Below are 16,543 nucleotides of genomic sequence, written 5' to 3' on the forward strand. Positions count from 1 at the left end.
TTACTAAAAATCATCATTCTGTGTCTGTATTGCTAGGTCAAAGAAAGACATGGCATGTGTTTGAGTAATCAGCCGTTCTCTTTATTGTTGGTGTGCTCCTTACCACTCTCCCAGACTATGCCCCAGGAGTTTTCCCAATGGCAGGATGGGCAAGACAAAAGCCTGTTTCAAGGCAGGGGGCAGAAATTATGGACAAATTTTCTGCTGTGCAGCTTGGCACTAGAGTGGAGAATAGATCTTGGACTATTTTATTCATTAGGCCTCAAAATGAATGCTCTGGGTATTTTTCTGATTCATTTGCTACTCTTGGAAGTAACCTGAGGGTGTCAGCAATTAAAATATATATTTTACCATCAGAAATATTCTCTCCACGATGTAAGATTTGAACAGCTTTTTATTTTCACATATCAGCTTTTTATTTCTATCCAAGTTAACAGAATATGGTTTTCTCTGTATCTGATGAAAATGGACATAGCAGCATGAGCTACAAGACAAGTAGGCTACTTAACAGAGAATAGCTGCTTGCATTGTAAACTGGTCCTGTCATCCTTTGGCAGATGAAATTAAAGAGACAACTAAGGCTGGGATAGTTAGTGAAATTACAGTAGTGTATGCAAAAGGTGATAAACCTTGGGATAAATGGGGTTTGGATACAGCCCACCATAGGGAACAGAGACATTTGAAATTTCCCATTTTGTGTTCAGACCTATGTCTTGTATTCGTGGAAGACTCAGGGACACTTTCTTTGGTCATGCTCAGCTGGTGTTTGAGGTGCTGAGAAAACCAAAAGTAAGCTGTCCTGACAACAGCTAAAATGAACTGAACCTAAGTCTGATGACTTTTTCTTTTTTTCCTCTCTCAGCTGCTTAAATCAAGTGTCAGCATGCATCAAAGACATCCTTGGGAAAAAACAATTACTCTGACATAATTTAATGGCAGCTTACGCCTAGAAAGATTTTGGCCCTTATTTGGGCACAATATGAGTTTAAGTTCAGATTCTTTATAGCTTGAAACAATTAACCATCAACACACATTAAAAGAACTTACGTCTTACAATGAGCCTTGTGTAAGCTGAAGTAAAGAGGTTTCCTCCTATATATCTGGCAGAGTAAACTCCTGCATCCTGTGGTTGAACTTGAGGATAGGAGACTTCCAACTCTCCTGGCACTTCATGCCTGGGCACAGAGTGGATGAAGGAGCCTGAGGAAGGAACACACAACAGTCATTCAGCCTCTGCAGACAGAAGTGAGTTTGCATTGGTTACAGAAGGAGGACAGCTGGGATAAGCTACTCAGGAGAATCTTTGTATTAGTTATGAATTTGCTGACAGCTTAGTAGTAGCTATAGTAGTTTCTGATAATTGGAGCATAAAGGAAGCCAAATCTTGAGAAGATTTAACAGGTGAGTGGGATAAGCAACTTCACACCCACTGCAGCTTTACAGGAATGTTGCTAAGAGTCCAGTGTTTAGAATTGTTCATTTTGTTTCTTGGCCTTTCCTGAAGTGAGAGGTGATGACCTGTAAGCGGTCTAGTAGGGTTGGAAGGAGTCAAATAACAAATGCCAGCCAGGTCTTACTTAATCTGAGCAGCACAAAGATTTACTTAGCAGACCAAAGCAGGAAGAACATAGCACAGGTTTATCTTTTCTTCCCAGACTTAACATGTTTCTGTCTCTTCTATTTTTTTTCACAGAGGGAACTTATCTTTGTTATTCTAGGTTTGCTGTAGTTGGTCATACATGCTTGCTAAGCAAAGCAATGGCACTTGGTCTCTCCCATCTCTCTGGATCGCTAAGCAACAAAGTGACTAGAAGTGTCAAAGAGAAGCTGCATCTAGTGGACCTCAGGACCCCTGGGATTCTTCCCATGCCAATCTGTTAAAGCCAGCTGCCAAGTCAGCTAATGACAGGTCCAGCCAGCTATCAGCAAAACAACATAGCATACACACTGTGCCAACAAAGCCAGCCACAGACAGACCCACACAGCAGGACTGTGCCTTTGGAGGTGCTGCATGTGCATGTTCACATACACATGAACAACCCAGACAGACCAATCCTAGCCTCACTTGCCAGCTACTCAGTCTTGCTGGCAGATCTTAAACACTCACACACCAAACACTGGGTCTTAGGTTGCCTGAGCTTACAGTCTAATAGCTGGCTGGTCATCCTGCTTTGAAGTTTGCTAGAGTCACGCAAGCATTGCAAATGTGTCCTTGACATACCTGGGCTTAGACAATCTGGTTGCTGGCCCCAAGCTTAGAAGCCCCTTTAAACCTTGGCATGTGTTTGCAGTTACTGAGTCAAACCTATTTGGCCTTCTAGTCTGGCTTAAAGGCTACTGGCAGATCATGCATATGCATACCAAGCAGAGAGAATACACGTTGAAGAATAATTAAGAATAGAGTTTAATGAAGTTGGATCAATTATATCGCAAAGCTTGGCCAGATCAGTGACACTTTTACCTGCCTTCCACCCTATTTACCCATATTTGTTTCTTTCCCATTGACTTTGGGCCCTCCACTTCTCCTATTTGACTCTAAATATCTCATTATTTCACACATGCTTACAGTCCCCCTCTATCATGCCATAAGTTTGCCTTTCCCCTGAGACCCGTGATAATCTTGCTCCCTGCACCTTATACCCACAAAGATCAGGCTGAAGCTATTCAGCTATTTGTGTTGTTCATTCAGTGGCTTTCAGAAGCTGGAGAGCTTTGCCCTTTGATGTTTTCTCTGTCATCTGCTACTCCTTAGGTCATGTGTGTCTATTTGTTCATTAATTCTCTTGTTTCTTGTTTTAGTCTTTTTTCCCGAATGACCATTAACAAGAATAGAATAGAATAGAATAGAATAGAATAGAATAGAATAGACCAGGTAGGAAGAGACATTCGAGATCATTGTGTCCAACCTATCATCCAACCCACCTAATGAACTAAACCATGCAACCAAGCAAAATATCAAGTCTCCTCCTAAACACCTCCAATGATGGTGACTCTATGACCTCCTCGGGCAGCCCATTCCAATGGGCAATCACTCTCTCTGTGTAGAATTTCTTCCTAACCTCCAGCCTAAACCTCCCCTGATGCAGCTTGAGACTGTGTCCTCTTGTTCTGGTGCTGGTTGCCTGGGAGAAGAGACCAGCCCTCACCTGGCTACAACCTCCTTTCAGGTAGTTGTAGAGAGCAAGAGGGTCTCCCCTGAGCCTCCTTCTTTCCAGGCTAGGTAAGCCCAGCTCCCTCAGTCTCTCCTCATAGGGCTTGTACTCCAAACCCCTCACCAACCTTGTTGCCCTTCTCTGGACACGTTCCAGCAAGTCAACATCCTTCTTAAACTGAGGGGCCCAGAACTGGACACAGTACTCAAGGTGTGGCCAGTCCTGGGCCCCTTAGTTTAGGAAGCATGTTGACAAGATTAACAAGATGCTACTCCCCCAAATCAAATGCCCTTACCTTCTACCTTCCCTTACTGATAACCAAACAACTTTTGTTCCAGTGCGCTGAGATCATCTAGATGGTAAAGAGCATCAGGCAGGGCCTTTACTGTCTGTGATCATATGTACTGTCAGACTATCAATTTGACTATAGTCAAATTTCAGGCAGCCTAGAAATGTAAACCTTTGCTGAGTTCATAATCAAAACAGGAAAAATGTGTTGGGTCAGTGTAGTTCATGACAACAAATAAGAGTTCTTCAAGAAAATAGGGCTGAAAAAAAAAAGCAGATAATGAAATGGATTAGTTCTGAAACTATTTGGCTTCTCCGCCCCCCTCCCCCCACCCCCATCTTTTGAGCTACAAGCTGCAAAACAAACTTGGCAGCAAAGTACTGAGTCTTATGCTCAGTCAGTGAGCAGTCAGTTTTTGTGGCATGTTTTCCAAAATGGTACAAGTCACGGCAATGTCTTAAAACAATCTTGTTTGGCAAAACAGTTTTCATGCTCCTGACAGGCTTTGTGAGGTCAGCAGGGGAAAGTCATACTTTGAATGACTGAAGTGGAAGACTGCAACAGTTAAATATGACAGGAGAAGTATTCTCTCTTCTTCGCCAGCTGCTGTGTCAGGAATCCTTTTGTAGTTGCAGTCTCAGGTGGACAACCTGACTTACCATCCAGAGCCAAGGTTAATTTGAGGCTTTTTGCCAGATTTGAAGTTGGAATCCCAGCTAAGACATGACTATGATGTAAGCACTCCTGCTCTTACATGTCAGCTGATTCTTGCATCAGAAAGTGCTGACAGATCAACAATTATCCTGGGAACTCTGAGAAGACAGGTGATGGGAAACATTTTCCACTGTACACTGCCATAACTGAATCTCTGAAGAGCAAAGAAACAGGTCTTTAAGAAACCCTGCTCTGCATATTGCCTTTTAAAAAGACACTTTATGGTTATTTTACTCTTCTAGCCTGTAAGGAAGTGCTCCAGGTATTCAGCAACTAGGTTGAGACTGACCCATATTTGCATGTGTTGCTATGCAGTGTGCTGACACTTCCTCACCTCATCCTGTTGTATTTACTCTCTCTATCCTGGTAGCTCACTGTAATCTGGACTATTGGTACACAAAGATGGACCAGGACATTACATATGCTCTCCATAACTATAATTTGTTGGAGTCTAATATTCTGATTGAGGCTGAGGGCACCGTGAGTTTTAGTGACCTGTATTTTACTAACTTCTACAGGACACAGAAAACAAACTGTGTATTTCCAAGTGTCAGGTGCTAGCAACACACAGCTGACAGTGTGTGATTTAGATATCATATTAGAGAAGTTGGTGTCATAACATTTACAGACTGATGAAATTTTTGTAATTGAATGAAAGAAGGTTTAGATTTTATTGACAGTTTTGCCTTTCTGAGGCCAGGTTACTTGTTCTTAATTTCATAGCCTGGAGGGCATCACAGAAGCTAAATAGACTCTAGAAGCCATTTGAAGAAGGAAAGGCAGTAGAAATTCAAAAGGAGATGCAGTAGTGAGGCCTTCACAGCCAACTAACCAAGCAAAAAACCTCACAATGTATCAAAATAAAAGCCCTTAAACCCATACTGGCAAACATATGAGGAGATATAGAATGAAGTCAGAAAAAGGAAAACGAGAAATAAAGCAAAGGTATTAACAGGATTTGGCATTCTGATGGAAGAGGTCAGGTCAATATACTGGGTGTGTCAAATGGATCTTTTAGGGAACATAAAATGCATGAGGAATTATGTCTGGTCCAGTTGCACAAAATAAGCATCACCAGCAATGACTTTAAAAGTTAGATGGTACTTGCCTAAGACAATGATAGGAAAAAAAATAAAAGATAAGAGAGGATTAATTACCATTTTTGTAGATCACTGCGTCTTCCTCTTTTGCTGCCATTCTGATGAAGGAAATATTCACATGCTCTCCCTTATTTGCTGTAACAGTTAGTGCCACTGGGTGGAATGAGGCTGAAAACAGAACAGGAAGAAGTATGGGATAAATAACAGCATTTATTGTCTCTATCTCTGGTCTGTGGGCCAAAAGCTGAAGGTGGTTTACAGCATGACCCTGACCTAGATTTTGACATTTAAATTTCTTCAGAGCACACACTGATATTTTTTTTTCTACCACCAGCAACCTCAACTCTTATGTTTTTGGCAAAGACAGAAGTCACCTATACCCTGAAACAAAAGACTGCCACTGGAGCCTGGAGTATGAAATAAAAACATAAATAAATTGTATTTTGGCTGTGTATTTACAAACTCTTCCTAACTAGGAGCTCCAACTGGCTATAAAACATTTTCCCAAGTTTCTTTGTCCCTTGAGATGTTTTTAAGGCAAATTGGATAAAATGCTAGAAAATTTATTGTAAGGGAGCAAGCTGTCATTGGCAAACAAAGAACCTGACTCACTCAGTTCTTTCTTTTTGTTTAAGTTTTACGATGCAGAACAGTCAAGATAGTTCAGGAGACCACAGTCATGGAGGGTCTCAGGGAGATGTAATAGGGTAGAACAGATCTGCCCTTTTGTTACTTCACCATGGTCTATTAAGTATGGAGAGTGCTGGCTTGCACTGAGAACAAAAGAAAAAAATGTAATTATACTCAGCTTGTACCAAAGTGTGGCTTCATTAAAATAAAAGTCATGTAGGAGAAACAGTCTAGATCAGTGGGGTCGTTTTTCAGTTCTTCCATATGGGAAATCGAAATTAATTTTCCTCTGTAAACAGAAAAGTACTTTTATACATTTTATTTTATAGTTCCTGATGTAAGTGAAAGAAGAAAGTAGGGATAGAAGGCTTTTCATGTAATTTTTACCTTTTCCTTACCATTTCTAGTGGGGAAAAAAAGATCAGAATATAATTGGGGAAGGCATAGAAAATTTGGAAGAAATAGTACTTTTTGAGATCAGTGAAATGATAATTTTAATTACAACATTATTTTTGAATCAATTAAGGATGCTTCCTTTCATGTGTCTGGAAAAATTCAGGGGCAAGCTGTGACATGTTGTGGGGACATATTCAGGTTTTCTGATCATTTTTAGCTCTGAGTTTTTATGTCATAATATCATTGTCATGGCATTGCTGTATGGCAGAAAAAATTACAAAAAACCTAAAAGTCGTCAAAGTTAACCTTCAGCTCCTTATTTACACAACTCTTCAGCTCTTTATCTGACAGACAGTGTTACAGCTTTGTCCTTTCTCTTTTGGAGTACCCTGGGGAGCGAGCCATTGGTTTTTACTATCCTCTTTTTCTGTTTCTTGAGGCTATTTGGCCATAGAGTTTCTCCTGTGCAAGTCCTTGGGTAGTCTGTCCTGTATCTTGTTCTGCAGCCTGGTTCTGCTGCCACTTATTTCCCAGCAATGTGAGTGGGATCTTTCCAAAAGAAAGACCCACCTAAGACTCAGCTGGAAGCAATCCTTGAAGACCTATTGAAACTCCTAGCTGAATCTGCACTTGCACAGGTTCCATTTCTACTAAAGTCACATTTGTTTCTTGGGGAGTATTTTGGTTAAGGTACACACACACACACACGTTAGTGTGAACAGCCGAACATAAAAATTAGCCATTTCTCTATAGCCATGCCTCTTTTATTCAGTTATTTTTCAGAAAGCTGTCCACAAAGTACACTTCAGTTCACACCAGTGGCTGCAGAAAACAGTTTCGGAATCTGTGGCTGGAGTCTGGTGGCAAAGAAACGCACAGGATCCGAAAGCAGAGGAGTAAAATGATGAACGAATTCTCTGTAAGATTATGTATTAAACAGGGCTGTATAAAATGGTCAAGCCAACGCTATATCAAAGTTTGTTGGAGTCTGAAACTGTGTTAGTGCCTCCACAATATTATTTTGTAAAATTTCTGGGTGAAAAAAGGGAGGAAATTGCCATTCTCACAATATTTGAGCAAAGAGCATTTCAATACTTTCATTTCAGAATGGCATCCTAGGTGAAAATCGAAATGTTTGTGTTATGCTACATGAAGTAAAAATAAAGAAAGAAAAACTGGGTAAAAATGGAGATGTTTCTACCAGTCAAAGACAAACTGTCTCCTAGAATTTTGTGTCCTTGAGGATTTTGACATGGTAATGTTCTATCTCGGATTGGAAATAAGAGAGCTGTTGAAAGCTCACAATTATTTGCAGAATGGAATTTCCATGCCCTGTGCTGGTCTAGTGTTCATGCTCTGAGACTCTGCCACACATTTTCACTCATTTGTAAGTGCTGTCGATATCAGCAGGACTCTTACTGCATGATACTTGGGAATCTCTTGAGCATATGCTGTGTTACCTAGGTATTGGTATCTGAACTTGGGTCTTGAGAAAGGGAGACTTCTAATGCAGAATAATGAAATATGATATTATCAGAAACAGGCGAACAAAAGCTGAAAGCACTCCCAGCTTACTGCCAGCCCCTGAGTTAGAAGTTATTTATGAATAACAAATGCATGTTGAATATCATGATCTATTTAGGAAAAGAAAATTCAACTGCTTTCCCAGAAGTGAACTGCTAGTTACAAATTATCCTCAGTGATTTAGTTGCAGTGGTTTCTGGATTAAATTTAGTGAGGCATTACTAACTGTTTTAACAAGATATTAAACTTTTGTATTCCCATTTTCTTTTCTTTGCATGCTGTTTAGCTTAACCACATCACTTTTTCTTCAGAGTATTGTTGCAATGGAAAGGAATGCACACTCCCTGGTGGGCTAAGTTCCAATGTATTTTTAGATTGTGACTTGTGTTTCATGATTTCACATCTTGAGTGTGCCAATTCCTTATAGAGACATAATGAACAAGTGCCATAATGCTCTGCTGCTGGCATTTCCATTATTGTCTCCTTGCCTGTTCTAGAGGGTTCCTGTGGGGGAAACTCGATTGTTTATATGAAAATATACAGTTATTGTATAAAGAAACTGCATAAATTGTGTTTCACTAGGTGCAGGAGATTCTACACGGTGTCCTATTCCAGGTATGTGTGCCATGAACACTACAAGTATTACTTTCCGTGTACAGACAAAGCATAATCTGTCCTCTCTCACTGCATGTATGCCTGTTGTATGTCTATCTGTAACACTACAGCGTAAAGAATTCAGGACAGTGGGCTTTCAGAAAGGCACAGGTGTCATGCAAAACAGGAAAATCAACATGCTATCTTTACCTGTTGTATAGCAAAACTCTTCACTGTACCTGCACGTCTGATAATAGGCACATTATCAGCAGATGACAGTTCCTGCTCAAGTCAGTGGGGCTACTCAAATGATTAATGTTTAGTGAGTGTTTCAACAGCTTCTTGCCCTTAGACAGCAAAACAGTGGCTGGTTTTTCAGAAGTGCTTGCTCCTTCCTGTGCCTTTTGTGTCCTCAATGGGAAACTGAACTCTTGCTCAAATTATGGTGTTGAAAAACACATTATGCCTTTAAAAATTATTCAGACATCAACAGTAAAGGGGAAAAGGGCCTATTTTCCAACAACAGATGCTGTGCCAAACCTCACAGTCCTTCACTGACCTCTTCTTCCTCTTTCTGTGCACTTTAATAGCTTTGAGAATTTCTGCAGCTCCTCTTTCTCACCCATCTAGCCTGATTAGATTATATGCTTTCACCAACCAGTTGCTAGCTCAAATTTTGTCAGTGAAGGCTTTTGCAGAGAAACTCTGAGTAATGAATTAAATCTTAGAAACGATCCAAACAAGCCTGCCTAATGCTGACACAAGTGTTGTGTTATTTCTGGTTAGAACAGCTTCTTTCACGTAGGAGCCATTCAAAGTTTGATAAATTCCCTACTCCAAGGTGCACAAATGCCAAGTGCAAAAAAAATGATTGATTCAGAGGACACTTACACCTGTGAAGGTTGTTTTACACAACAGCCAGAGATGTTCCCAGCTCACTGGCATTCTACCACAGGCAGGGTCACACTGACTTCCCACGGACTGTTATCTCCTCCTCATTGCAGCCTCCTTTGAAACAACAGAGTTGTCAGGCCACATCTGCAGAGCCTTCTTGGTGACCAACTCTTCAAACACCACATTTGGTCAGAGAAAATATATAAATGTTCTTGTCCTGCCCAAGTCTTGTCCTCTACTTGCTTCTAACATTCCCATATTGCAACACCAGCTGTAGATCAGACAGAAGAAAACTCTCTTTCTGAATTTGCTGTATAATTTCAAGAGATACAAATAATAAAAAATGCTCTTACTAAAACCTTATATAAAAAAACCTAAAAGTGTCCAGTTTCCTCACAGACTAGCTGCCATGATACAAAACATTAGGAATACAGTGAAATCTACAAAAAATTGCCTGAAGTTTTGAAAACTTGACTTGCTGCAGCAAATTACCCAAAATTTCTTCCACTTTTCTTCAGTTTATAGTGATTTCTGCTTTGGAAATTGTCCCTGAAATCTAACGAGGTCCAAAGACAAATGAAACTTTGCACATAGTAAAATATTTAGTGTTGAGAATGCTGGACCTTGGAAATTCCACCTTCTCACCCCACCATCTTCCTACCATATTTGTTTGGGGGTTTTGTGCCTGTGCATAGTCTTAAAACCAAAACCAAGCCAGTAGTGAAATCCATTGTGTATTTTTGTGAATAGCCTTCTCAGATACTGTGAAATTTCTCTGCTGTTTCTTTCCAGCATTGAAATGGATTGTTGGGGTGTTTTTGGTTTATTTGGTTGGTTGGTTGGTTTTCATACTGACACTGAGATTATGCAAATCCAATGTTGCTTATCTGCAGTTTTATTAAACCTTAGGCAAGGCAGTGGTTTTCTAGGCTCAGATGGACCTTTCATTTGGGATGGCGGGGGGGGAAGGGAGAAGCTAATGATGTTTAGCTGTATGCATCTCAGACCTGTCAAGACTTCAAAATGGAAGTGTGCTTAGAAATCAAGGGGCTTTGCTGTGGAAAACTCAGTGCAGGAATTACTGTAAGTGTTATTTCATGGGGTCACTGAGGCCAGGACTTACCTTATTTGCTGCCTTACTTTGTGTTCCTGGCAGTAGCCAGGCAGAGGCAGAATATCTACAGATGACTGACTAACTTCCACAAGGAAGTGACTAGCAGCTAGAAATTACCAGTTGTCTCTGTACTTTAGAAAAAACATATGGGCTTGAGCCAAGTCTGTTTTGGTTTATTCCAGGCTGCCTTGCCTGCTCTGGAGCCACGTTTGTGCTCGCTTGTGTCAGCCAGGGGTAGCCACCCCTCTGCAAACAGCCGCATGCAAAATTCAGACCTGACCACCATACCGTACCTCCCAGAGGCATCTTCATGGTGTGTATTCTTGTCACCTCATCCTTCAGTTTCCCTTCACAGTAATATGCTCCAATAGTTTCACTGGCCTGTTCCCTCTTCCACACCACTGTTTTGGCTGTTGCTCTCTTTGAATCTTCATTAACTTCCAGTGGTTCCCGGTGCTGGTTTGCCACATCCTCCTGGTCTCGGTCTATTGTGATAGACTCTCGGGAGCGCCATTTGGAAGTGATACAGATAAGTGACGTCTCAGAGTTGCCCACCAGAGGGAATGAATTGATCAATATGAGGTCCAGTGCTGCTTCCACTTTACCTAAAGGAAAAACCAGCAAGTGAAAAAAATGTTACTACAGAGTTTGAGGATGTGGATGATCAAATAAGTGGATAAGCTGTTTCACCCAGAACTCAGGGCTTCTCTGCTATTGTGGACAATAGGAATCACAGAATCACAGAATCACCAAGGTTGGAAGACACCTCAAAGATCATCGAGTCCAACCTGTCACCACAGACCTCATGACTAGACCATGGCACCAAGTGCTACATCCAGTCCCCTCTTGAACACCTCCAGGGATGGTGACTCCACCACCTCCCTGGGCAGCACATTCCAGTGATGAATGACTCTCTCAGTGAAGAACTTTCTCCTCACCTTGAGCCTAAACTTCCCCTGGTACAGCTTGAGACTGTGTCCTCTTGTTCTGGTGCTGGTTGCTTGAGAGAAGAGACCAACCCCCACCTGGCTACAACTCCCTTCAGGTAGTTGTAGACAGCAATGAGGTCTCCCCTGAGCCTCCTCTTCTCCAGGCTAAACAATCCCAGCTCCCTCAGCCTCTCCTCATAGGGCTTGTGCTCAAGGCATCTCCCCAGCCTTGTTGCCCTTCTCTGGACACATTCAAGTGTCTCAATGTCCTTCTTAAACTGAGGGGCCCAGAACTGGACACAGGACTCAAGGTGTGGCCTGACCAGTGCTGAGTACAGGGGCACAATGACTTCCCTGCTCCTGCTGGCCACACTATTCTTGATGCAGGCCAGGATGCTGTTGGCCTTCTTGGCCACCTGGGCACGCTGCTGGCTCATGTTTAGGTGGCTGTCAATCAGTACCCCCAGGTCCCTCTCTGACCCCAGCCTGTAGCTCTGCATGGGGTTGTTGTGGCCAAAGTGCAGCACCCGGAACTTGGATTTGTTGAATGCCATCCTGTTGGACTCTGCCCAACTGTCCAGCCACTCGAGGTCCCTCTGCAGAGCCCTCTTGCCCTCTAAGTGACCAACATCTGCTCCCAACTTGGTGTCATCTGCAAATTTGCTGATGACTGTCTCAATCCCTTCATCCAGACCATCAATGAAGATATTAAAGAGGATGGGTCACAGCACTGATCCCTGGGGGACACCACTAGTGACTGGTTGCCAGCTGGATGTGGCACCAGGAAGACTGTAAACTGGCTACTCTGTTACGCTGGCTTTAAGGATTTACTTTCAATGTCACGAACAGATGGAGTTTGTTCTTCTCAGAAGGAAAAACAACCCTCGCAGACTTGTGGCATTTCTTCCAAGAGCTGTCACAGAAGGCCAAAGAAAACTGTGGGTTGCAGGAGGAGGTAGATTCTTGGAAAGACATACACATAAATGTCCCAAGTAGGGTGCTTTGCTGGTAACAGAGTCAGTAGATCATAAAGTTGTCAGTTTAATAGTGTTTATTCCCTTCACGTGGATTTAACAAGTACGAATTGATGTAAAGCAGACACATCTTCCAGTTGCAGGAGAATTGGTGCTACTTTGAACACTTGGGGTATTTTTTTTTCAGCTATTTTAATAATTTGGATTAATGATTTCATAATTACTCACATTAACCATTCAGAGCCCTAGCAGACAGCTGCAAGAGCCATGGCACAAAGGAACTTTCTAAAAAAAAAACCAAAAAGCAAGTTGGTGGCATTACTAAAGCAAATTAATTTGTGAGGTTAGGATTAAATCAATCAAAATTACTCCCTTTGATTAATAGAACTGCCAGAAATACTTGGAGATGGAAGTCCTCTGAAAATTATAGATACAAGACTAATTAAAACAGGCTCTGGCAGAGTGCTGCCGATTTAGTTGTTCAAATGTGCATAGCAGGAGGGAAATACAGCTCCACTATAATCAACAGTTTGCAAATAACAGGCGTTTCCCTTTGCTTTTGAAATTGAGGGTAAGGAGAAGGGAAACAGTAACATTTTTTCCAGCTGAAACAGGAAGAATAATTGGTTTCTTTTATTCATCACCTCTATTCTCCTGCTTTGGTTACAAGTATATTTTGTATTTACACAGAGGGACCCAATATCCAGTGCTGCTCAGCTTCCAAATGTTCCTCTGATTGGAAGGAAGGGCTATAGTCTTAGATAAGGAAGGTCAGAAGGTCGTAGTGCTGACTGCAGTCTTTGCGTGTGTCTCTCTGATAGTCTGAGCCAAGGGAGGAGGTCCTCCTCTGCTTTCAGTGCCAGCAACCACTCTGGGGACAGAAGTATCTTGACAGCGCACTGACACTCACCACACCCATCCAGTCTGCTGTGGTTACCACCCTTTAATGTGCCCGCCCAGATAACTTGCAGTTACATAATGGAGAAATGAAACCTTCTGGAAAGGATGCAACAGCCATTAAAGTAAATAAGGCACAGAGGTGCAGCGCAGGGAAGTCAGTTCATCCTGCTGCAAGTTACAGAAACAGAGAAGTGTGTGACAGAAATGAGGCCAGACTAGTGCATTCAATTTACAGGGAATTCATAACAACGTTTTTCCTTTTATATGAGCAACATTTCTTCTGTTGCTGTTCTCTGATGCACCAGCTAAAAGCAAGCATAATTTAACAGTCATCAATATTGTAAGCAGAGGGCTTCAGTTTGTATCAGCAAGGAACTGCTGCCAGGTAAAGATATTCTTGACATCATCAACTGCAAGATCTTGATTTCTGCAAGCCAGAATCAAATCCCTATCCAAACTCTGTGGCTTGTTTTGATTATCTATGTTGAGGTCAGGTGGGATGCTGCAGATCAAGACTGCAATATGTTGACCTCCCTGCCTAGCTTCACAGAGCAGGGCACAGAGCTGCAACTGTCTTTCCAATACAGAGGCACAAGGGTCCTTCAGAGGATGGCTGCTCATCCAGGGCTCCAGTTAAGTTTCTCTGGTACTTCACTTTTCCTCCGGCTTCCAACACAGATTCCAAGGAGGCAATAATACCATTTTGTCTCCTTGAATCTAGAAGTTTTAATACACTGAGAAAAAGTAGCAGAAGAGTGAAATTTGAGGGTGAGTTTTCATGTTGCCTTTGATCCCTGCACAAGACAAAGCAAAGCAGTATCATGTCAGACTTGTGCCACCTGTTGCATAATTTTCTGTTTCTTTGTAGTGACACAAATCATGCAATCAAGGTGTAGAGCAGCCATTGCTTTGGTGTGCTGCTGTCTACACTTGTGATTGTTCCAGATGAATCGTGGGTGGATGGATAGTGTTCTGACTGATTGTCTAAATGTAGGTGGTTTTTCATCATACTAAACACTGCAGAGTAACCCAGACACCTGTGTGAGGCAGATGGAGCACAGATGGAGCTTCAAGTCCTCCTGCAGAAACACCCTTCTGCGTCTAAAAAGGAGTAGTATCTATGCATAAGTATGGAGTCAGATGCCAAGCACAACTTGGCAGCTGAGGTTTCACAGCTGGAATATATTGCAAGCATAAATTACAATATAGTCAAGTGAAAGTTTTACACTAAGATAAGCTGTGCTTTAGGTGCATTTTGGGAAAAAAAAAAATAAAAAGAGAAAAAGCACCCTAGCAGCACATTGACTTGAAGGCAACTCACTTGTTCAACTCAGAATTTGTCAGGACTGGCATTTTAAAATCAGCCAAAAGCCTCTGAGGTGATAGGAAGACTTTGGTTCACTCAACTGGGAGTTGCTGCCCTCAGACTGTGGGAAAAGAAAAATCAACTAAACAGAAAAATGTAAAATAAAAACATAGGTTTCATGCCTAGGAATTCCTACAGCATCTTTCTGGTAATGCAACTTAAACTAACCTAACTGTCCTTGCCAGAAAGAAATTTACCTAGTCTGGCAAAACTTAGTCAGATCCTGCCCTTGGCATTAGTGAAGACTCTGAGTATGTAAGGACCAAACAAGGACAACAGGATTTATCTCTCTGAGAAAAGCACAGAAGACAGACAGGAAATGGCCTGTCCCTGTACCAGCGACAACCCTGTGTGCTTCCTTGAAAAAATCCTTTGGCTCCTGCCCTGGTCCTTGAAGAACTGACCTTATCAGGAAGGCAATTTGCTGTGTGTGCAAATAGAGAGGTTTTGCAAAGGGAGAGCACTTGCAGGAGGCTAAAGCTGGAAATGGGAGATACCAGACCAAGAGGATTCACTGCCCAGTATTCATGATACGTGCTCACTCTGGCGCAGTGCTCTGAGCCCTTCCAGCACAGGGAAAATGGCATCCTCTAAACCAGCAAGTTTTATCTCTACACCGACTCATGGATGGTAGCCAATGCTCTATGGGGTTGGCTAAAGAACTGGAAAAAGAATGGCTGGCAGAGGAAAGGAAAACCCATCTGGGCAGCCGACCTGTGGCAAGACATTGCTGATCGAATCGAGAGAATTCCAGTGAAAGTGAGACACATTGATGCTCACATTCCCAAGAGCAAAGCTACTGAGGAACAGCAGCACAACCATCAGGCAGATCTAGCTGCAAGAGTTTCTCAAGTAGACAAGGACTCTGAACTTGATCTCGACTGGAAACACCGAGGTGAGATATTCTTAGCTCGGTGGGCTCACGATTCGTCAGGACATCAAGGCAGAGATGCAACATACCAATGGGCTCGTGACAGATCCATAGACATTTCCATGGATGCCATCACACAAGTCATCCATGACTGTGACATTTGTGCTGCTATTAAGCAGGCAAAGAGAATTAAGCCCTTGTGGTATGGTGACAGATGGTCCAAATACAGGTATGGTGAAGCTTGGCAGATTGACTACATCACTCTACCACGTTCTCGTTCTGGTAAGCAGTACGTGCTTACTATGGTAGAGGCAAACACTGGATGGCTGGAAACTTACGCAGTCCCACATGCAACTGCACGCAACACCATTCTCGGTCTGGAGAGACAGATCCTGTGGAGACACGGAACTCCAGAGAGGATTGAGTCAGACAACGGAACTCACTTCAAGAACAACCTTGTAAAGAGCTGGGCAAAAGAGCACGGTATTGAGTGGATTTTCCATATTCCTTACTATGCACCAGCTGCAGGGAAGATTGAACGCTACAACGGTTTGTTGAAGACCACTCTCAAAGCCATGGGAGGTGGATCTTTGAAAAACTGGGAGAAACATTTAGCACAAGCAACCTGGCTGGTGAACAGTAGAGGTTCAGTGAACCGAGCTGGACCTGCACATTCTGATCTGCTACAGAAAGTAGAAGGTGATAGAGTTCCTGTTGTTAGGGAAAAGAATCTGTTAGGTAAAACTGTTTGGGTATTTTCGCCCTCAGGAGAGGCTAAACCTGTCCGAGGGGTGGTTTCAGCAGAAGGTCCGGGTCACACTTATTGGGTAATGCAAGAGAATGGTGAAATTCAGTGTATTCCACAAAGAGATTTAACTTTAGCTGAGAGAGTTTAATTTCAGAATGTTGTACAGCTACAGCGCGTCCAAAGGAAAGAGTCCCTGAGGAATCTACGGTGCACGAACCCTGAGAACCCTGAGAGCCCTGAGTCAACTGAGAGTCCCTGAGTCCCTGTTTCCCTTTTTCTTCGCTTCGTCTGCGGAGAGACAAACTGTTTTCCATTTTCTTGATTTTGGATTTTCTTGGACTTCTGAAT

General features: G+C 42.4%; 1 protein-coding gene across 1 annotated transcript in view; it reads right to left on the bottom strand.

The window, feature by feature from the left end:
* Positions 1–16,543, bottom strand: part of TEK (TEK receptor tyrosine kinase) — a 53,472-nt gene that overhangs the window by 26,511 nt on the left and 10,418 nt on the right. The window contains exons 2-4 of the mRNA XM_054178366.1: positions 10,701–11,012; positions 5,313–5,423; positions 1,048–1,200 (exon numbers count right to left, since the gene is read on the bottom strand). Coding sequence (XP_054034341.1) covers positions 1,048–1,200; positions 5,313–5,423; positions 10,701–11,012 — 576 coding nt within the window. The remainder of the gene's footprint in view (positions 1–1,047; positions 1,201–5,312; positions 5,424–10,700; positions 11,013–16,543) is intronic.

The sequence above is a fragment of the Dryobates pubescens genome, chromosome Z (assembly GCF_014839835.1).
Source record: "Dryobates pubescens isolate bDryPub1 chromosome Z, bDryPub1.pri, whole genome shotgun sequence".
Classification (NCBI taxonomy): domain Eukaryota; kingdom Metazoa; phylum Chordata; class Aves; order Piciformes; family Picidae; genus Dryobates; species Dryobates pubescens.